Here is a 23037-nt window from a genome sequence, read left to right on the forward strand (position 1 = left end):
GTGAGTTTAGGCATAGAAATTCAACACTAGTTTAAATTTGGGAAAATTTCAACATAACTATTTATAACTAGTGCTGCCAGAGAGTTTGTTTTTGTTTTATGTTCAATTTAAAGATTGTAATCTTAATACTATATAATTTTATATTTGGAAATACATACATACATTTAACACATTTTCCCGAACTGGAGTACATAGATGCAAAGCATATTGGTGCACAGTTTAATTTGTATTGATATGATAAAAATATGTAAAAATACATCACACATAATCATTATTTTCAATAAATTTTTTTCTGAAAAAAATATTGAAAAATTTAATTTATTTTTTGAAAAATATGTTTTACGAATAACCACTCAACAGACCATATCGCCACAATTAAAAAAAATATAAAGTTTTTTTCTATCTGTCCCTATTTTTCTGACTTTCTACTTTCAGGTAACACAAAGGGACCTATAGCTTTGGACCCACGTGAGCTGCTCTTCTTTTCTTCATCTCGCGGATGGCTGGAAACCTTACCTTACCTCTTAATATAATACAACAAACCGAATATTATTGTGAAATGGCTAAGCATAAAAAAAACATATCAGTTCAAGATTAATGGCGTCCACAATGTAAAGTAGGTGCTGAAACCTGCTCTAAAATTAATATAACTACATATTTGTTTTTTTTTTAATTAATACTGATTTTTTTTTTTAAATGGAAAAAAGAAATCTTTTTTTTTAGAGATAATACGCAAACAAATAAAAATATATATGTATAATTACATATTTACGAAAATCTTTACATGACTTCTGTTCATGAGGTTTTCAATAGCACTTGGATATAGGAGTGTTACATAGATCAAAGATATAAAAATCGCTAATTTATTAAATATATTTACATATGTATATGCAATCTGGCAATATTTGCTAACAAAATAAATTCATCACTCTTGGTGAAAGTATCTTGCTCTATACACACCATAAGATATTTTTAGTCTGGTATCGCAAACACAACACACACTTCACATATACAAGATACTTTAAAATTCAATGTGTCAGTATGTGTGTAGCTTATATTTATGGTTCGTTGAGCGCTAATAGACTGGAAGGTTGGCATCTTCTGTAATCACGCTTCTGTGAGGTCGGATTGTGGAATGGTCTGAGGCTGGGGGCTCTGTGTGGTGGATTTCCTCATGTTGACGGAACGTCCGCACTAAGCTTGCCGTCAATATGGGTACCATGGAGGAGTCCAAGGTATTCAGGTTGGCTAAGGAGGGGTGTACCGGGCCAGGGGTGAAAACCAGCAGCCAAGAGTCCCCGCGGTAAGCAGTAGTGGGATAGCGTACCGGAGTGGGGAGCCATCGCCAGCCCAGCCAATATGATTGGACGACAATCTTTTTGCAAAAAGAATTTAAAAAATTAAAATTTAATTTTTTCCCGGGTTCGATTCCCAATCAATCCACTCATATGTATTTTTAAAGTTATTTTTTGAATTGCCACCACAAAATAATTAATTAGCGAACTTTATAATTTGTAGTATACCAATTTGAACAAATGCACATATATCTTTTTCAATAACATTTATTTTTAACAACAATTAGTTACATTTAATCACGGCTTATCACAATTAATAACACGATTTATTTAAATCACAAGGAGCTTCTGTTACTGTGGGTTGGCAGGAGAAGACGTAGTTTAATGGACATTTAGGCGTCGTTACTGATTCGTCACTTTTTTCTTCAGACGTACGTCCCCGGAAACCACCAAATGATTGTGGACCACCAAAGCCATGATGAGGATGATGATGGGGTGATGAAAATGGACGTTTAAAACCACCGAAACCAAATGAAGGCAGGCCCCCACTAAATGCTGCATTTTGATTAATAGTAACCTGTTGTACAACTGCTGATTGCTGTTGACGAGTGGGTCTTTTAACATCAACTGTTTGTGATTGTGTAAATGAAAGCGGGCGTATAAAGTGCTGAATTCCATTCGAGTATAAAGCGGCTGGTATTAAGTGAAAAGTAGGCTGTGGACTACGACCACATCTTGTTACTTCTAATGTCGCTACTGGGGGTTGTGGAGGTGGTGGTGGAGCAGCAGCAAAACAACTACAATGGACTTGGACATCCATTATATAAAATGAAATAATACAGAATAATAATATAAGCCAAATTAATGACATGTTTCTTTGACTTATTTTTTTTTTAGTTTGCTAAATGAAATTCAAGAAATTACTAATTTGTTAACACTAAAAACCGTTCTTTATTAATCATAAAATTGTCTTTGGCAAAATTGCTTCGTAATGAAATTTGATCAAAAGAAACCTTCAATTAAACTAAAAACTAAAGCAAAAAAAGTAAAAATAAATTAAAATAACATTAAAAGACAAAATTCATACTTGTACATCCGCATTGACCCAATTTTACGTCACTAAGTTCAATTCTGATTTTCTTTTTTAAAATCAACATAATTATGTAATACCAAAATATATGTAAGTATGTAGTAAATGTAATTGCCTTTGCAAATATAATTATACATACACTAAGCGAAATTCAGATAAAATCATAATTTTTAAGCTTTTAAGAATACGGAATTGTAACATATTGTTATTGTAGTACTTAGTTGATATCACAAAATAAGGGTTCTTCCACAGTTTGGCTCAAATATACAAAATAAGCAAGAAATTTTACTCGTAGTTAAAACATTTGCACTTATTTATTTATACACATTTTAAAATACATATAACAAAAACTTCTTCTAACTGTTTTTAGAATAAATATTATGAACAATTAATTTAAATGAAACAATACAATTAATTATAAAATGTTATTATTAATAAACTAATTGAAAAAAATATAAAAAACAAAAATTAAATTGTTGGAGCACCTGGGGATTGAACCTGGCTGGCTCCATAAATATTAAATGAAAATTGGTTTCATTTGGTTATTAAACTTTTTTTAAGAATGTTTTATTGTAAAAAAGATTAAGAAGATAATTTATTTTCCATTAAAACTATTGAGATTATTTTTTATGCAAAAAGAATGTCGTCCAATCATATTGGCTGGGCTGGCGACGGCACCACACTCCGGTACGCTATCCCACTACTGCTTACCGCGGGGACTCTTGGCTGCTGGTTTTCACCCCTGGCCCGGTACACCCCTCCTTAGCCAACCTGAATACCTTGGACTCCTCCATGGTACCCATATTGACGGCAAGCTTAGTGCGGACGTTCCGTCAACATGAGGAAATCCATCACACAGAACCCCCAGCCTCAGACCATTCCACAATCCGACTTCACAGAAGCGTGATTACAGAAGATGCCAACCTTCCAGTCGAAATTCTATCATATAAATTTCAATATAAGTACGTGTATGTAAAATTTTGTTTATAATTTTTGATTTCCCAATTTGTTGAATATACATTAGCGGTATTTACAATTTAGAGTACTTGGCCTGGCAATGTAGTAATAAAACACATTAGCACAAATTAAAAACAAAATACATTCTGCGCTATTTCTAGGCCAAGAGCTCCACATCATGAATACCGCTATTAATTCATTTAACCTACAAAGCTTATAAAAATTTTCCAACATCTATATGTTAGGTTTTAGCAACGCTTTCTTCGACTGGAAGGTTGGCATCTTCTGTAATCACGCTTCTGTGAGGTCGGATTGTGGAATGGTTTGAGGCTGGGGGTTCTGTGTGATGGATTTCCTCATGTTGACGGAACGTCCGCACTAAGCTTGCCGTCAATATGGGTACCATGGAGGAGTCCAAGGTATTCAGGTTGGCTAAGGAGGGGTGTACCGGGCCAGGGGTTAAAACCAGCAGCCAAGAGTCCCCGCGGTAAGCAGTAGTGGGATAGCGTACCGGAGTGTGGAGCCATCGCCAGCCCAGCCAATATGATTGGACGACATTCTTTTTGCAAAAAAAATAATCTCAATAGTTTTAATGGAAAATTAGTTAATGGAAATATACTCTGAAGGGAATTATTTATGTTACTGGTTCTTCCGGGGATGGGCCGAGTCTAGGTCCTAATAATTTAATAAATTGATATCATTTAGACACATTATGTCAACTAACCCAAACGAACTTTTAATTCATTTTTTTAGAATTGGTTGCATTTTTTACCCAGTTGTTTTTTCGAAAAGTTTTTAAATTTTAAAAAATTATTTTTGTTTAATTTTTAAATTTTTTTAATGAAAAAAACTTTTTGGTGAAAAAAAATAATTCGGGTTAAAAATATTTTTTCCGATTTTGACCCATTGTAGGTCCAACGTCGTTCCACAGGTCTTTGAAATATCTATCATTAGATATCCATATTGTCTATATTAATGATTTAGTAATCCAGATATGGGTCAAAAATCGAGGCTGTCCCGGATTTTTCCTTATATCTCAGCCATTTGTGAACCGATTTTCTCGATTTTAAATAGCAACCGAGCTTTTTTGAGCTAAAAAAAATTAAAAAAGCGTTCATTTTGAAAAACAAAAGTCAACAAAGTTTCTGATTTTGCAAAAAAAGTCAAAAATGCTATGTTTTTAGTTACAAAATATTTATTTTGATAGATATCCCACTCGCATTCCACTAAGCGACCAAATAGGTCTTCAAGGAAAATATCTAAGCTTTATTTTAAGAAAAAAGGGCCCATATTAAAAAAAACGTCAAAAAAGTTTTTGATTTCGGAAAAAAAATATATTAAAAATTTTTTATTTCTTTTTCTTTAATAAGCTATTTGGGACACATTTTCATGTTTTTTTAGGAAAAATAATAAATAATTTATTTGTTTGATAAAACAGAATTTTTGCCAAAAGATTATCGTCCAATCGTATCGGCTGGGCTGGCGACGGCACCACACTCCGGTACGCTATCCCACTACTGCTTACCGCGGGGACTCTTGGCTGCTGGTTTTCACCCCTGGCCCGGTACACCCCTCCTTAGCCAACCTGAATACCTTGGACTCCTCCATGGTACCCATATTGACGGCAAGCTTAGTGCGGACGTTCCGTCAACATGAGGAAATCCACCACACAGAACCCCCAGCCTCAGACCATTCCACAATCCGACCGCACAGAAGCGTGATTACAGAAGATGCCAACCTTCCAGTCGAAGTAAAGTGATTATAATTTCAGTATAAGTCATTTGGTAAAAATGTGAGTACACTAATACTTATGCATCTCTAGAGGTTTTAATTAAGCACAAATTCGATATTACATACATACATAATATCGCTCATTTTCAGCATCAACGTCATAACTCAAAATCCGGGTCTTTTGAACTGAGTAATACAAAATATGCGCCGTTCTTTTTAGTCTTTCATATAGTTTATCAGTTTTAAAAAAGTCAATTATTTTTTGTATAAGAGTGTTTTTTTTTTGTAAACGTCAAAATTAAAATTCATGTTTTCTTGTATGTTTGACAAGTAGAAATTTGGGTTAAATACAGATTAGAATGATATTAATATTTAAGAAATAGTAAAATGTCACAAAACATTCAAAGCCGTTTTTCTCGAAACGACTTTTTTTTGTATTATGACGTTGTTGCAGCAAATTAGCGATATGTATGTATGTATGCAAATGTGTATTATCTTTTATTCTTTACCTGAACAAAATTTTTAATTTAAATAGTACAATTTTTGAATATAAATTAGTTTATGTGTGTTCATTTATTGTGAATTTATTGTTTATACTAATTTACCATATTATGCTGTCTTTTTGGAAAGTTTTCATCGACTGGAGGGTTGGCATCTTCTGTAATCACGCTTCTGTGAAGTCGGGTTGTGGAATGGTCTGAGGCTGGGGGTTCTGTGTGGTGGATTTCCTCATGTTGACGGAACGTCCGCACTAAGCTTGCCGTCAATATGGGTACCATGGAGGAGTCCAAGGTATTCAGGTTGGCTAAGGAGGGGTGTACCGGGCGAGGGGTGAAAACCAGCAGCCAAGAGTCCCCGCGGTAAGCAGTAGTGGGATAGCGTACCGGAGTGTGGAGCCATCGCCAGCCCAGCCAATATGATTGGACGATAATCTTTTTAACCAAATTTTTGTTTATTTAGACAAAAAGTTTAATTTATGAAACAAACATTTTTCATATAATAAATATTATTTTTACGTCCTGGTTCAATACCCAGGTCCTCCAAAAAAATTTGGTTTTAATATTTTTTTTTTTTAATTAATTTAATGACAAAAAATATTTACTAATTATTTTTGTATTGTTTCATTTAAGTTAATTTTCATATTATAATCCCAAATCCATTTTAAGCTTAGTTTTTCTTTTGTTTGAAAATGTTTCTACGTGATAAAGATTATGCAAATGAGTTTCAAGCTTATTTTGTAGCTGAAAATCAATGTTAGCTACCGTTAACGAAATAACTTAAGTAGCCTTTAAATAATTTAAATTATAAGCCACAAATTTAAATTTAAACAATAGCGGTATTCACAATGTAAAGTACTTGGCCTAGTAAAAAGGCTATTTATTGACAAACATTTGAATTTGTAATGTATTTTGTTTATAGTCTACATTACCAGGCCATTGTGAATACCGCTAATGTCTTAAAGAAAAATGTCCATACAAAATTTGATTTTAAAACGTTGTTTAAATTTAAAAAATGTTTATGAATAAGGCCTTAAACAAAAAATAATAGCGCCTTAAACAAATCATACATTTGTCAACATATTTTTAATTTATGTAAATTTTATTAATAATTTATTTCAGAAAAACGACATTTGAAAAATGTATTTAGTCCAGCGGATACCACACTGAATTCTCATGTCTCGAACATTAAGAGCTTTTGATTCCTTAATATTTATAACGCCCATAAAATCAGATGAAGCAACATGAGACAGTAAGACAACATTTTGTCTTATGTGCATTAAAATCTAATCTATTTGCACAACCCCATTCATGATTTGCTCCAATCTCCGGCAGATTTGATCTATAGAGTAAGTTCGGGTAATGTGGTATACCTATTTTTTATTTGACTATAATTTTAAGAATCTTAATTCGATTGGAACAGTTTTCAGCTGGTGTTTTACTACAAGTGTTAGGTTTACATCCATGAAAGTAAAAAGTCTTTTAAGTTCAAGTTTCAGAGAAATTTGGGAAAAAGAGAAAACACCCATAAACAAGCCATTGAAAAAATTGGCGGGTAATGTGGTACACCATGTTCTTTTAATATTGTATACCAAACCGCATAACCGATACATAGTATTTTAATTTGTAAATGAGTTGCGTTTTATTTAAATCATCTTTAATGGATGCGGTTAAAGTTGGCGGCTGACCAAGCTTACCAGAAGCTCCTCAATACATTCTTCGCTTCGTAGGAGACATTGAATGACTGATGCGAAACATCATTAAAATCTTCCGCTGCCCATTTTCATACTTCACATTTCTTTGGCATATTATTTGCTTGAAATTCTTAAGCTATACCACATTAGCCGACCACGTGGTTTATTGAAATTATTATAAAATTAAACATATACACTAAATATACTATATTGTTACATATGTATGTTCTTCAATAGCAAAATATTCCCATTTGACTTTAAAATTAAATTAATAATGTTTAAAACACGTGATTGTAGAAAAAAATTCATTTTTAACAGACCACAAAAAAAGTCTACCATAAGATAATGCTGATTTTTTACAACTGACTATTAACATGACCTGCAAAAATGAAGTTTAATTTTAATTTATAATTCCTTTAGTTTTGCATTTCCCAGAAGCTGTTGAAATGGATGAATTTAAATAAATAGAAATAAATCTATGGTGTGAATTTCTTACAACCTATTGTCTTTTGCTGTTTTATTTGCATTTTTGTTATTTCTCTATGTTATACAATTATTTTTTTCCGAATGCAAAAGCCTCTATCTTTTCAAATAATTTTCAAATATTTTTTTGGAATAATTTCTTCTTGCAATTCATGTTTTCCTACTAATTTTTGAATGCTGAACATGAATTTTACATTTTTCAATCATTTAAAAAAATGAATTACCATGAAAATATTTTACCATTTTGTTTTTGGAGAATATAATTTCCATGGCATAAAAATAAATGGTTAAAGTTGGAGTTTGCTTAAAAAGTGTCTACTTTTAAAGTTTTTTTTTATCTTATGTTGTATTATTAGCCGTTATCTTAAATAAATCACGTTAAAAACTGACAGATGGCATAAATGAAATCAAAATAATTTAATTCTATTAAAATGCAAAATCCTCTATCTTTTCATTTTTATATACACATTGAATATTTTGAGAAGAAAAACTCTCTAGCATACCGAATTTTAATAACTCAAGTAATACGCGACAAAAAACAGTTTTTTGGCTTTCCTGAAAAGTTGTTTTTTAAGATAGAGAGTTTTGAATATATTTGAATATTTTTATATAGAATTATAAAAATAACCCTGTTTCAATAACAAAATATTATTATTTTTGTACTAAACTTTGGATACGGTAATTTTACCTAAAAAACGGTAATTTTTTTAGGGCTGTACGGTAATCGAAATTAAAAAGTTAACATCACTGGGGTTATTCTTTGTTTTTTATAACAACTCTCACTTAAAACAGAGCGAAATCAATACTGTTAATTGTTTCTCTTATTTATTTACTTAAGGTTCACATGTACACGTTTTTGCATATGTGCTAGTAACATCTTTCAACGCTTATAACTTCTAAAAAACTGAACCGATTTGAATAAAATATATATTCTGCACTTCTGTGAATAAATCCCTTTAAAATGGTATATTTCTTGCCCAAATTGAATGTATAATGCGAGCGTAAAAGGGGTCTAAGAAATCGACTTGCCTATTAATATTATGATTCACAATTTATGTAATATAAGCCTTTAAAGGCCCTTAAATTATATTACAAATTAACAATTCCTGAGTATATATAACGTAAAATTAAACTGAAATAAAGAAAAATTTAAATTGAAATTTTAATTGAAAACAGGGGCCGAATTATCGCATTCGTGATCGAATGAACTATCGTATCGAAAAATAATTTCGATATCGTAATTATAACAAAATGTACTAAATTTCATGCTGGATATCGAATGCCGTAATATCAAATAAGGAAATCACGATCGATTTTACTCAATATCGAATGCGGTAATTCGGCCCCAGTATGTATTTTAAATGGCTCCCCCCCCCATCCGCAATATAAATTTACAATGAAAAATAAAAAAAATAGTAGTAAAAAAGAGATAACAAACAGTCCATTATTAAAAAATGCACTTTAAGAATGGATAAGTAGTTAAATATTTAGTAAACAATAAAAGGTAAATATTATTTAAGAAGCATTCTGTTGAAAATGTGCCAGCAATTTAAGCCTAAAGGTATTATTACAGTGAGATATCATGATGATTATCAAATAGTACATTGTATTAATGTAATGTAAGAAACAAATGGATCACATCCATGCACTTTTGTGACAGTTGAAGGATTTTATCTACAGGTGTTTAAATTACCCATGTTCGCACTTTTTTGAGCTTTTATTTTAAAATTATCTACAAACTCTCTTCTATACATGGAATTTGACGGATGCTCTAACAGTAAAAATAACATTATTTTTTTTCTGTATTGATTGAGAGCCACATACTTTTTTTTTGGAAAACTTGATACTCCACTTTCTATATCTTATCATTAACAGGTCATAGTGTAATTCGATTCGAAAGAAATCATTTTCAAAGCATACAAATTCAAATGATTTGCTTTCGAATCGAATTACACTATATAACCCCCTTCATTTTAAATTTTAAAATATTAGCTCTGTTCAATAACTAAAAGTTGTTACTATATAGTTAGTAACAATTGTTACTGGAAAAGCATTCATTAACTCAAAAAACTTGCAAGTAGAGAAAAAATCATGAGCGTATAAATTTTAGAGATTGTTCTCTAGTTGCAAAGTATTACAAGTTCTATTTTGAACTCGTAATAGTTAGCAGCTTATATTTCATATGTTTTATTGTTATTTGTTATTGTTTATTTATTTACAATTTTATTTTTGTGGTGAAAAATATAAAAAAATAATTTTCAATAAAATTTAAGAAAATGTGAGTATTTATACATTTTAAAAGGAAAACAATATGAAAATGTTGTGTATAAAACAATTGTTACTGGAAAAGCGTTCATTTACTTTTTACTAATTTTGAGAATTTAAGAGAGTAATTTTGTAAATTTTGATTTTAATCTCTCGTTGCAAGTATTTACTGGGAAAGTATATGAACAGACCTATTATGAGAAAACATAACGTAATTCAAAATTTGTTCTGAAAAACCTTTAGCTTCTGAAATATTATTTCTTTGGCCAGCGTAAACATTTTTGTTGCTATTTTTTCTGCATTTGTTATTAGTTTTTCCCATTTTTGTGTGAATAACTTCTCAAATAGTATACATAATTCAAAAATTGCGTATGGTTCTTTTGAAACAAATATGGCTTCACGAGAATCCCCCCTCACAAAGTCGTGGCGACAACAAAAAGTCTTTTGTGTAGTTTTTGAAATATTTTATTTGATAATACATATTCAAAATAACTTATTAGTAGTATATATATTTTTACCATTTTTAATTGAATTGTTTTATGCTCTCCTGAAAAATTATACAAAAACACATAGAACTTTTTGTTGTCGGGTCGACGATCTTTGTAATAAATAGCCGTTACAAATAAAAATGTTAAATTTAAAACCAAATGGATATTTTATATATTTTTTGTTATATATATATTTATTATTATTTATTAATTCGCTTTTTGCTTTATGTCCATCTAAAGCATTAATTTTAAGTTTCATTTAAAAAATATAATCCTTTGGGATTATGTTCATGTATATTTTGTTTGATTTAAAATTAAAATAAAAAAAACATCATGTTAAATAAACACATTAAACAAAAATGGAAGTGTATGAATGTTTATAAGTGAGTATGTTTCTCTGTTATTATGTAGGGATGTGCATAGAGGAAGGCATAGAGCTAAAACTCGGAAAAAAACCAAACAAAATAAATTGTTATTGGTTTCATACAGTGTATTAAAATACATTCTTACCAGGACGACAATTCGGCAACTCGATCCAAAATGAAAAGGTACGAATTTATATGCATACATTGGTAAATTGAAAGTGTTTTTTTTTTGTTTTTTTGAAGAATCGATTTACGGAATACTCCTCGGTCTTAGATTTATGTCAGCAGAGTTTCCTCTCTATGACTTGCTCTATGTGTATGTTTGTTATTATGTGTGTGTATATATTAAATATTCATCCTATGCGATAACTGTAATTTAACTAAACTAGCTTAAGTTAAATACAAACGATGATAATCATTGGCACCGAAGGCACAATTACACTTGGGACATTTGCGCTGTCTTGTCTCGTAGCGCGTACGCAAACAATCGTAGCAAAAGACATGGAAACATTTAGAGAGTACGGCATCTTTACGTTTAACTTTGCAAGATGGGCAGGTGAGGGTCTCCTTGTATTCACGGATCTCTTCGAGCATAACTTCATCAATGGTTGTACCGGCCATTTCGATTTTCTTCATACGTTCTGCTTTACGTTTGAATTGAGCCAATTCTTCTTGCAAACGTTTAGTTTTATAGGCTTCGGCTTCCAAGGAACTTGTCTTCTCTGCAACCACCTGTTGGGCCTCTTTCATTTGGGCGTGATATTTTTCCAAATGTAATTTAAGATCGGCTGCTGATTGGGCTGATTCAATTGCTTTACGCTTATGCATTTCCATGGCTTGTTGCCGCAGTGCAAGCTCTTTTTCAATAGCAGCTACTGTAGCTTGTAAACTCCTTTCCTTTTCCTCGAGTTTACGCAAAACTATATGCATGGCTTCTATTTGTGTATCCCGTGTAGTCATTTGATCTTCTAAGATTTGTTTTTCCTCTCTTAGTAGTTTGTGCATTTGATTGGCTTTAATGCGTTCAGACATCAATTTGAAATTAGCATCATCTTTTTCACGCAACTGTTGTATAAGACGAGAATTTTGCTCCTGCATGTCTTCGAATGCTTGACCGGTTACTTCCATTTCGTTTAGCAAGGCCTCTTCTTCATGAGAACCTACAAAGGGACGCGCATAATTGGGCCCAGCAGGTCCCCAGTTATCGGGAGGCTTTTGGCTGGCCACTTGTTTTTGCAATTCATATTTTTGTTCTTCCAGTTGTTTGATTTTACGTAGGGCTTCTTCGTCGGCAAGTTTTTTGCGCTCCTCTCTTTTGCTTTCCTGTAATTTTTTCAACTGCTGGCGCAATTCTTCGATTTCGGATCTTAATTTCTTTTCAGTTGCCATCAACTGGACCTTGTCACGTTGATCTTTGGACACACCTTTATACATGTCCAACAGAAGTTTCATTTCTTTTTGATCATTGAGAGCTTTTCTAAAATGAAAACAATATATTGAAAGTACGTTAAAAAAAAATACACAAATTATGTAATACGCTTGTAATTCGGGATAACTTACTTTAATTGGGCTTTTAGGTCGCGTACTATTTCAGATTCTTGAACTTTAACATCTTTAATTTTTTGAACATCCTTAGCGTCTTTTTCTTGTTTAACAGCCGTTGCAGCTGTAACCGCACCACCAGCAGGTGTGGAACTAGAAGTATTAGATCCGGTTTGATTTTCTTTTTTATCTGGACCTCCCGGTGATGCAAGCTCCTTTTTGATTCCTTCTTTTTGATCCTTATTAAAATCGTCATCCATAGTTTCATCTTCCGATTTAATGGCTGCACCTTCTTCTTTTACAGCAACACTACCGTCTGTTCCCACGCCACTGGTATTCGCTGAATTACCCGAGTTGCCAGGAAACTCTTCTTTAATGTTCCCACTACCCTCTTGCTTAATATCTTCGCCATTTCCTGCCTGTCCTGGTGTATTTTGTAATTTCGTACCCTCCAATTTGGCTGTCGATTCTTCTAATTCTCTGCGCAATTTAACATTATCTGCCGATGCGTCCTTATATTTACGTTTATATCGTTGTACCTCTCCCTTCAATTGGCCGTTATGATTTTGCAAAGATGTTATCAAATGTCTCATTTCCCTGTTTATGGGAGCCGTCTGCTCATTTGCCGCCATATTTTGCTCAAATTCAATACGCAGAGCTTCATATTCTTTACGTATTTGTGCAAGGACATCCTCCATTTGAATCATTTCACTTCGAACCTTCTTCTGTGCAATCAATTCTTCACTTTCCATTACTTCGATTTGACGTAAATGCTGATTCTTGCTAGTTTGTAGTTGATTTCTGGTTTCATCTAACATCGTTTTAATTTGCATCGATTCATTGTACAAAACCGAAAATTGAGATTGTAAACATTTATACTCGGTTGTTTCCACAATTACCGACTCGGGGAGTTGGCGAATCTGCAAAACAAATCATATATGTATAAGTTTTTTAACAAGTTCAAACTCTGTCAAAAGTCAGTAGATCTGATATTTTTTGGCAAAATTAGTTCATAAAATTTGTCTGATTTCTTTAATTTAGAAAACACCGCCTTTCATAGTAAAATTTAACTTTAATTATTGTTAATTGAGCTAGAGAACAGATTTATAAAATAGTATATGTTTTCATTTCCAATATTTCGCTACTCCATTGTGTAGCATCTTCAGGTAAAATTAACAAAAACACAATTGGTCAATTCACAAGATCTCCTATCATGCCATATTGTCATAATATCCTAATATTTCTCAATGGTTTAAAAAGTATGGTATTGCCTTTCAAGCAAAAAATGTCCTAAAATAATACTACTCTATTATGTTTATAATAATTATCAATACGTTAAATTTCTCAACTTACATCCATTTTAAGTTTTTCAACTTCTTTTAAGGTCTCTCGATGCGTAGCATGTAGTTTGTCCAGTTCTTGTAAACGATTGTTGGCCAAATCTCGGTTTTCTTCAAGTTCTTTTTGCAGATCTTCAACCTGATGACTACTAACATGAGTGTGTCCTGAACCCTTGGAAGTTGAGGAGCTTTTATTGGGATCGCCATGCATTTGATGGTAGGCCTTTAGTTTTTCTATAGCCTCAGCCAAATGGTTCTCAAGTTTGTCATTTCGACAATGGATTTTTTCCAAATCGTATTGCAACTCATCAATTTGATTCTTGAGTTCTGCATTCTCTGTCTCTTTGGCAGTCAAGGCATCTTGATATTCTTTCATTTTTAGAGACATTGTATGAAATTTTTCATGAAGAGAAGTATTAAGATTTTGTAAATTACAATTTTCTGTCATAATTTCAATGTGGGTTTGCTTAAGAGTCTCTTCAATGTTGGGTATGTTATTAGCAGCAGTGGAGTCTGTCTGTGATTCATCTCCTGTTTCTGAAGTAGATGAGGACGGACCCGTAGTTGACGGCTCTCCTTTTAAAGACATAGTAATTTTTTCATTTCTTTGCATAATTCTGTCAATAACTTGAACAATTTTGGCCACAGCCCTCTTAGAGACTTGTACTCGATTGGCAAGTTTATCGTCAAGTTCTTCCTTGTCCCAAGTGGACAACTGCGTCAAAAATGATGTCGTAACCTCATTTTCATTGCGATTCTCAAGTTCGTCGGCTGTTTCGGCATCGAACCTTTGCAGCAGCACACGTATATCTTCATTTAATTGGTTCCAATACCGGTTAACCACATTGAGAACTGCGTCGTCTTGTGTTTGACGTTTTTCCAATTGTTCTATGCGATGCCTCAGTTCGGCCTCTGTGCGCATTCTTTGCTCAATGCGTTGAGCTAATTTTTTATTTTGAAATTCTAATACTTTAATATCCATTTCCTCCAAAGTAGATACGGGCCCAATTAGATGTGGCTCAAAATGTACTTTTTTAATGGGTGGTTGGCCGAGATTGGTGTTAGCAGCGGTGTTACCCGAACTGCCAACACCGCTGTTGTCGTCAGCAGCACGTTTAGACATTCTTCTGAAATGTAATTAAATAAAATAGCGATTTGTTCAATTTCAATGCATTGGGAAGTATGTACATCGTTTTCCATATTTATTTACAGGTTTTAAATTGAAAATTTATAATCTAGTAACAAAATATGTCGAGTTGGAAACCACACAGCGTAATTATGTTTTGCCAAATAACACAAAAACTATACAATATTTGTATATGAAATTGTATTATGTTTAAAATATATTATTAAATAAGCACACTTACAGTCTATTTTATTAGTATTTTCCCTAAAAATTTATATAAAAAGACCTGACAAAAATATTCTCCACGAATATCAGAAAAAATGCCGTCTATAAGAATAAAAAAATATGTATGTGTGCGTTGTTTTGACAACTACCAGTAATGGTAAATTTGTTCAACAAAAACCGCTAAATTTGTGACAAATATATTTGTTAGATTAAACGCTAAATAATTTTATGGATTTTTAAAACATTAAAACAAATTTCAATTTATTAAGCCCTATACTATCAATACCTTAAGTAAATCGATCAGCGCCGAATAACTCTATAAACCAATTTAACGAGCCGTTTTGCTCCAAGAGATAACAATTTTCTGTACAGCAAAACCAGTTCATCTAAAAACCGCATAAAAATAAATTGTTTCGTGTTTCCCTGTTGTGTTTATTTATTCGTTCCTGCTATGGCAGATTTACGCTGCGTTTACACATGCAAGTAGATTGATGAAAGTTGATAATACGTATTATTATCGAAAATGTCGAAAATACATCGAAATGTCTACAAGTTGCTTGAGCGTTTACACATGCAAGTAAAAGTTCATTTTGTAAATGTTAGCGAAGGAGAATGATGTCTTCAAAATGCCACAAATATAAGAATATTACAGCTAATTCGATAAATAAACCTTTTATATATCAGCATTTGTTATTTTTAAGTCCATTTGCGGCTTGAAACCAAATTTTATTATTTTTATTCATAACAATAAAGTGTTACCATGATATTCAAATATAAAAATTTCTGGGGAAAATGTTAGGTTAACAATTTTTATAGATATTAGTAACAATTTTATTTATTAAAACTAATGAAATTGCTATTTTTACGAAAACGATAAGCATTAGTGGTCATTTGTACTATTTTCTTTTACAAAAATACATAAAATAAGTTAAAAATATAATTATTATTTTACCACCTTCTGATAAATTTTTTAAAAGCTATTTATTGGCAACTCTATTTGTCATCACTTGTATGAAAGTGTCGAAAATCACTGTCCACCTAAATTCAGTAGGCAGTGAGCTGCAAGTGGCTGCATGTGTGATTGTGTTAGTGCAAAAGTATGTATGTATTGTGTTTTTCGAACTGTTACTTGCATGTGTAAACGCTAGGTTAACAAGGTAGAACAGCTGATTGTTTTTTATATATTGACTTTGACAGTCACAACACAGTAAAGGAAAACAATATGTCTGTTATATGTCAAACATGCGGTCTGCATGTAATATTTCTATGTAAAGGTAGGGTCACACATGGCAAATATTTGCTCAAAAAAGCGTAACCACTTTTTTAGCACAAATTTGTTTGACGTGTTTACTCTTACAAGTGTTTTGTAAGATCAAACAGCATCAAATAAAATAAAACTAAATTTTTTCTTTCGAATCATCCTAAGTAAAATAAGTTTTTCAAATAAATAAAAGCATTCAAATGTATTTTATTTAGTGGTTATGTCTTTATCGTCAAATATTTGTCATGTGTGACCCTATCTTAAGCGATAGAATTTGACATTATGTTACAAGGAAACGCTAATACCTAAATTAAAATTACTACACTTTAGAAATCGCTAATTATCATTACTGTGTATTTCCAACCTTTTAACCAAAGTAAATTAATATTAATATTAATTTACTTTGCTTTTAACCTATACAAATGCTAAAAATTGTGATACGACAAAACAGAGTTGTACATAATAGTACTAAATTCTTAACCCTCTGTCAAAAAGCACTAGAAAAATTATTTTTTTCATTTGAACAACAAAACGCCAGTTGTTTTTGCATTTGTTGCCGCGACACCAAGGCGAATCTATAGAAGGTGACGACAGAAGAACAGCTGATTATTTTTTTATTCAGTTGTTTAGACAAGTGAACTATCAATTCACTTGTGTTTGTTGTGGCGAAAAATACAACAAACACAAAAGCAGAAACAACCACAGGCAACTTTGACTGTTCACTTATCTTTTTACAAAAACAAAGTACCTGTTGTTTTTGTACATGTTGTAGTTCTGTCGTCACCTTCAATAGATTCGCCTTGCCGCGACACATTCACCCATGGTCAATGCGAATTTATATACCAGGTGGTGTCGATTCTACAACATTTACAAAAACCACTTGCAATTTGTTTTTGTTTATGTGGTTTAAGCTGTCAAAGTTTGCCTGTTGTTTTTGTTACTTTTACATTTGACAGCTCAAACATCCAAACAACATTAATCAGCTGTGCTATCAACACCACCTGGTATATAAATTCGCCTTGCCCATGGCACAAAGTATACAGAGGCGTCACGAAACAGAAAATAATATAGTTCTATATTTGTTTCATTTTTAGTAACTGCCCTTTTCATTTTGTTTTAGTCTTAATTTTCTGCCGCAATAATTCAATTTCTTTATGATTTAGTTTGATGCAATCATTTATTTTTGTAATATTTCACTTTTAATTGCCATTGTACATGTGGAGTTTTATTTTGCAAATGTAAAAAACAACCAAGAATTTTGTTTCATTTAAATTTACACGTAAACAATACACACATTTTTATAATTTTCCATTTTAAAAAATTTTGTGCCACAGACTACGAAAAAATTGTCTTTCAAATTTATTTGTTTGTTTTGTTCACATTTCTTTGTCTACCAAATTCGTGTTGTATATAGCGTTTTGCTTTAACACATCACTGATATTGTAGTACAAAATATATTGCTATCTCTTTTTATGAGAACTGCCCTAACATCTGATTTGGCGTTTTTTAAACGTCAAATTTGACACTTCTGTATATTCTGTGCCCATGGTGTAATGATATACAAGGTGACATTAATCAAACAGCTGATTATTTTTTTGCTCGAGTTTGTTTACAACTTTAATCTTGTCAAAATTTTGTTTGCAGTAGTTTGTATACATTATGTCAGTTGTTTTTGACACTATAAAAGTTATATGTTTTTGTATTGTTGTATTTGTTGCCGTAACGCATACACCTTATAATCATTACGCCATGCATTCACCTTATTAATTAGGCATTATGGTTTCGATAGCACAATTGATTTCACTTCACTTGTTTAGGGGCTCAAGCAGTCAAATTGGGTAAAAAGCAAAAACAAAATGTATGTTGTTTTTGTATTGTTGTAATTGTTGTAGGGACGAGTACACCTTATATGAATTCGCCTTGCGTAAAATCAACAAAAAAAAACATCAGACTTTGACAGTTCCAGTCATCATAAACAAATTGCATGTAGTATTTCGTCACCTAAAATGCAAAACAACGTATCATCAAAAAATTCGAAATTGGTTTTATTACTGATTACGATTCACTGCATCATATTACATATGTGTACAAAATTTTAAACTTTTACTATCAGAAATATCCAAGTTATAACCAAAATAGAAACTAAAGTATCATCAAGTATATGATTTTCTTAAACAAAATAAGGTATACGCTTAGAGTAATTAATTAATAAATAGTTTTTACCTTATTTTAGGTAGTTTCCATATTTTTTTTAATAAATTTGTTGCAATTGAATATTTTTTACAGTCTTAATGAAAATTTAATTAAGAACCATTTTTAGTTTAAAAAAGTAGTTGTTAGTAATTAAAATAAAAAAAAACATAATAAAATAATAAACTGCTTTTATTTAAAATAAAAAAAATATTTTTGTTTCAGTTTTTATTTTTTCATAAAAATTTATATTGATGATACGTTTTTTTGTTTCAGAAAATAACAATTCAAAAAAACGTAAGCCACATATCTTAAAGCAAGGCGTATTTATTTATTTATTAAATGCACCTTGTCTTAAAGTGTGCTTTGAAAAAATTATTTTTTTTTATAAAATATATTTCTAGAGTCATTGTAATTCAGATTTGAAAATTTTGTTTCAATATCTCTAGTTTTCATTTTATATCGTTTTTTGCTTCACCTATAAACTTATGAAAAGTGATGTTACGTTATTTTGCATTATAGGTGACGATTTGTATTTGTTGCAGAATCGCTCTCAAGGCGTATTTAACAAGGTGATAGCAGTGGCGAATTGAAATAAATACAGGCGAATTCACTTATTTTTTATATATAGTACGGGCGAATATTTTTTATGTGTGTAGTTTGACATTTCTGCGTGCTATTTCTGTAATCACCTGTGCTGCCGATGGCACCTTATTAAATACACCTTGATCGCTCTCATCTTATAATGAATTCGCCAGGGTTCAGAATAAAAATACCGTAATTTGTTAGTGAGTATGTAGTGGATTTTAAAAGTTTATTGAAACGTGAAAAATATTTTACAATTATTTAAAAATAGTCCAAATTTGTGTTGGTGACTAAATAAACTTTGTAATTTTATTCATGTGCAGTTATAAATATTAAAATTTCGTAGGTCTCAACAAATCTTTTTAAAATGAGGAATATTTTAATGCATGTCGTATAGTCATACAATCTACTTCATCAATTTTTATAGAATTCGATTTAATATTGATCTCCTCTTCTTGCATTACTTGCACATGCAACAAATAACGCAAAGATGCTTTATTCTCCTGTATCTTCTGATTTAATTTACACATGGACGCTTTTAAAGCGTTATGCTCATGATAGAGAGCGTCTTGCACCTCGTCACATGTTAATTCTAGTCCAGGACGTGTTGCACGATTGCTTAAACGTGTCAAACATAACTGTTGAGCTCTCTGTTTATCGGCCAATCCTTTTTCCAATGCATTTATATTATTTTGCACTTCGTTGATATGATTCATTGTGTCGTTGTGTTTATTTTCCAAACATTTTTTAACATGCCGCAATTCGGCTATTCTATGTTGGAAAGCTTCGTTAGTGCGATCAGTTTGATTTTCCATGTCTTCACATACTTGTTTCAGCAATAGGTCAATATACGCTCTAAGTTGAGCTGCAGAATTTAATTCCTTTGCGTTACACTCTAAATTTTTATAAGTTGTATGTTGCCATTCACCTAATGAATATTGGCTAAAATGAAAAGGTATGAATTTCGTATATATATGTATGTATATAAATATTTCTCTAGTTTTCATTTAGTGGAGATCGAATGTATGAACTAGAGACCTCATAATTATAAGTTAAGTTCGAAAAATGTTCATCTAAAACATATTAAAAAATAAATACCACTAAAATACCACTTTAGCTCAACTACTGGTATCGAATAACTCCAATTACCGTTACCGATATTATCGTTAATGCTGCCAACTCTAAAGACCTTTGCAAAATTTGTTAATTATTTAAGTCAGACCGATATAACCGTTACCAAAATAACAGCAAATACCGTTAAAGAGATAAGCCAAAATACCTTTCTTTACCTATTCAAATCGGTAACCAACCTTGATCATAAACATACATACATACGTTACTCAAAACTAGAGCTACATACTAAATGAGTTTTAACAACATCATATGGTGTTGTTTTCTGAATTTCATGAACTAAACTTTATTTTTAGAGTTAGTACTTCGAATTTCAAATTAATAACATTCCACTCAAATCAAACTTACCAATGGTGATGGGCTAAATCACCTCCACGTAAATTTTGTGAATCCCTAAGAGTCAAGTTCTTTTCATCAATCAGCAGTGACTTATCCTTTTGAGCTAAATCTTTATCTAATAAATACATTGTTGCACGTAATTTACGCAATTGTTCGTTTGTTTCCTTCAAAGCCTTGTCCATTAAACATTGGCATCCTTTGATAACTTTTAATTCGCGACGTAAATTGCGATCAACTTCATCTTCACATAGATCTACGCCTAAACGTCCTTCTCGCGTAACCAAACAACGTTGACAAATTGTTAAAGACTTTTCCTTTAGAAATCCAATGGCATTGAGAACACGACAGCGGTAAGTGTTTAAAGCTTCATCCTCCAATAACGCCGTTTTCTTTTGCTTATTTAATTCATCGCAAAGAAAACGAATTTCGCTGGCTCTCTCGCGTAAATGGTGTTCAACTTCACGTTGCCAATTGCGCGTCGTGTCATTAACATCGTCCACAACACGGCGAGATTCCCTATAAATAAATCTTAAATTATTTGACAAAACAAGCATATGTACAAAAATTTGTCGTTAAGCTCACTCCATTATTCGTTCTGCCATCCTTTCCTGGTCACATGTTATTCGAAATTTCATTTTATTGTTAAAATCCCAATCTTCATCAGAATATTTTGGAGGTAATTTGGCCATTTGACTCATACTTTTACCACACATATGAATGCCAGAAATGCGTTTAGTTCTCATATTGGATAACATTATAGTAAAATTTAAAAAATGTCCAAAAATTAGTTAATTCTTCTTAATCTATGTATATTCCGTTCTTTTTGTTAAACGTCTTGTTATCAATCTCGAAAATTCTAAACTCAATTTGTTATTACTTTGACTATAACTATTTTTATTTATTTTTTTTTTGTATACGATTTCCATAACTACAGTAGAAAATAATAATAATACCTATGCATGTATTCAGTAGTAATACACGGAAAAAGATTGAGCATAAATAGTATGAATTACTTTCATTAATTCATAAATAATCCATCTTTGTTTGATGTTTGTATAACTTTTCAGTGAAATAAAATCTATAAAATTATTTAAATTTTTATTTTGATGTTGCGAAAAAATGTCTAAAATTTTAATGGTAAACTAATTTACGTTTTGTTTAATCAGAATTGTAGGAACTCATACTCAAAATTTCTTTACTATTTGTTGATCTCCCATTAATGTATCTAATATCTGGAAAATGCATTATATCATCTTGCGTTAATAGCGAAGTTTTTTGTTGAAATAGGTGTTTCGAAAAAAAAATTAAAACAAATTTCTTCCAACTTTTTTTTCTGTGTACTTAAATTTTGCCATTTGTATTAACCTCTTAAATCTGACAAATAAACTTCTGTATTGAGTTTACATAAAACTTTTGTTACAGTGGCATATTTCTTCTGCGCATAAATGTCATATCGTCAGTGCGCCTACAAAAAGAGCTATTGTAAAGTTTTTTTATTCCACAATTTGAATGCCTTACTTATCGGTTTTGGTTACGCACCAAACCGATTTCGAAATTCTCTAGTGGATATCATGGCACAATCAACCAGGTAGAATTATTAGGTAGAGTTGTTACCTTTTATGTTAAACTACGGAAATATACACAACATGCATCACTTCAAATTTTGATTTTATCTGCTGGACATTTCCAAGAATGCATATGTATCTTTCAAAAGAATTTATAAATAAAATTGTAATATGAAAATTATTTTATGTTTGACGTTTTTATGCATCTGACATTTTAGCCAAATTATACCTGGATGATTGGGCATGATGTTTTTGATTTAAACAAATAATAATTTAAAATCGTATACTAATAACTTTGTATGAAAAAACAATTAATTTTTCACATATTAAGGTATTTACAGATGTCAATACTGTGTATTAATACTTTCAAATTAAAATATTATTGAAAACATTTTTGTATGTCAAGAAATCGTTCGTATTTTAGTTTTTTATTGATTGATATTTTTCTGCAAACTTTATTTTTATTTATACCTGGTACACTTGTACATACTTATATAGATTTTCCTCACATTTTTGTTTACCTTGCGGTATTTTCAGACGACAATACTGATTATTATTAATAAATAAATAAAAAAATAAATAAAATAAATAAATAATTATCAAAAACGTATGTACATATTATAATACAATTTCATCGTCTAAAGAAAAATATTATAATACAATTTCATCGTCTAAAGAAAAATTGTATAAGATTTTTAAATAATACAAATGATTTTTTTGATTTACGGTAAGTAAAAGAACTTTTATGAAATGAACTTTTGAACGCTATAGCTAATTGACGAACATAAAATCTATTTTTTGCTCTTCTATAAAAATTATTTTTGTAGGCGCATCGACGATATACATATGGGGCATTTCACGTCAAGTG

The 23037-nt window shown here is 31.2% G+C and overlaps 2 protein-coding genes across 2 annotated transcripts; both read right to left on the bottom strand.

The window, feature by feature from the left end:
- Positions 1 to 10664: 10664 nt before the first annotated feature.
- Positions 10665 to 15238, bottom strand: Bre1 (E3 ubiquitin-protein ligase Bre1). Its single transcript, XM_065503045.1, has 4 exons — positions 15115 to 15238; positions 13761 to 14874; positions 12426 to 13327; positions 10665 to 12342 (listed from the first exon to the last, which is right to left on the bottom strand). The coding sequence occupies exons 2-4, from the start codon at positions 14868 to 14870 to the stop codon at positions 11256 to 11258; spliced, it is 3099 nt and encodes a 1032-aa protein (XP_065359117.1). The 5' UTR covers positions 14871 to 14874; positions 15115 to 15238; the 3' UTR covers positions 10665 to 11255.
- A 4117-nt stretch (positions 15239 to 19355) lies between these two features.
- Tektin-C (Tektin C) lies at positions 19356 to 21458 on the bottom strand. Its single transcript, XM_065504995.1, has 3 exons — positions 21187 to 21458; positions 20614 to 21120; positions 19356 to 20076 (listed from the first exon to the last, which is right to left on the bottom strand). The coding sequence occupies exons 1-3, from the start codon at positions 21357 to 21359 to the stop codon at positions 19497 to 19499; spliced, it is 1260 nt and encodes a 419-aa protein (XP_065361067.1). The 5' UTR covers positions 21360 to 21458; the 3' UTR covers positions 19356 to 19496.
- Positions 21459 to 23037: the final 1579 nt, after the last annotated feature.

The sequence above is a fragment of the Calliphora vicina genome, chromosome 3, assembly GCF_958450345.1.
Source record: "Calliphora vicina chromosome 3, idCalVici1.1, whole genome shotgun sequence".
Classification (NCBI taxonomy): Eukaryota; Metazoa; Arthropoda; class Insecta; order Diptera; family Calliphoridae; genus Calliphora; species Calliphora vicina.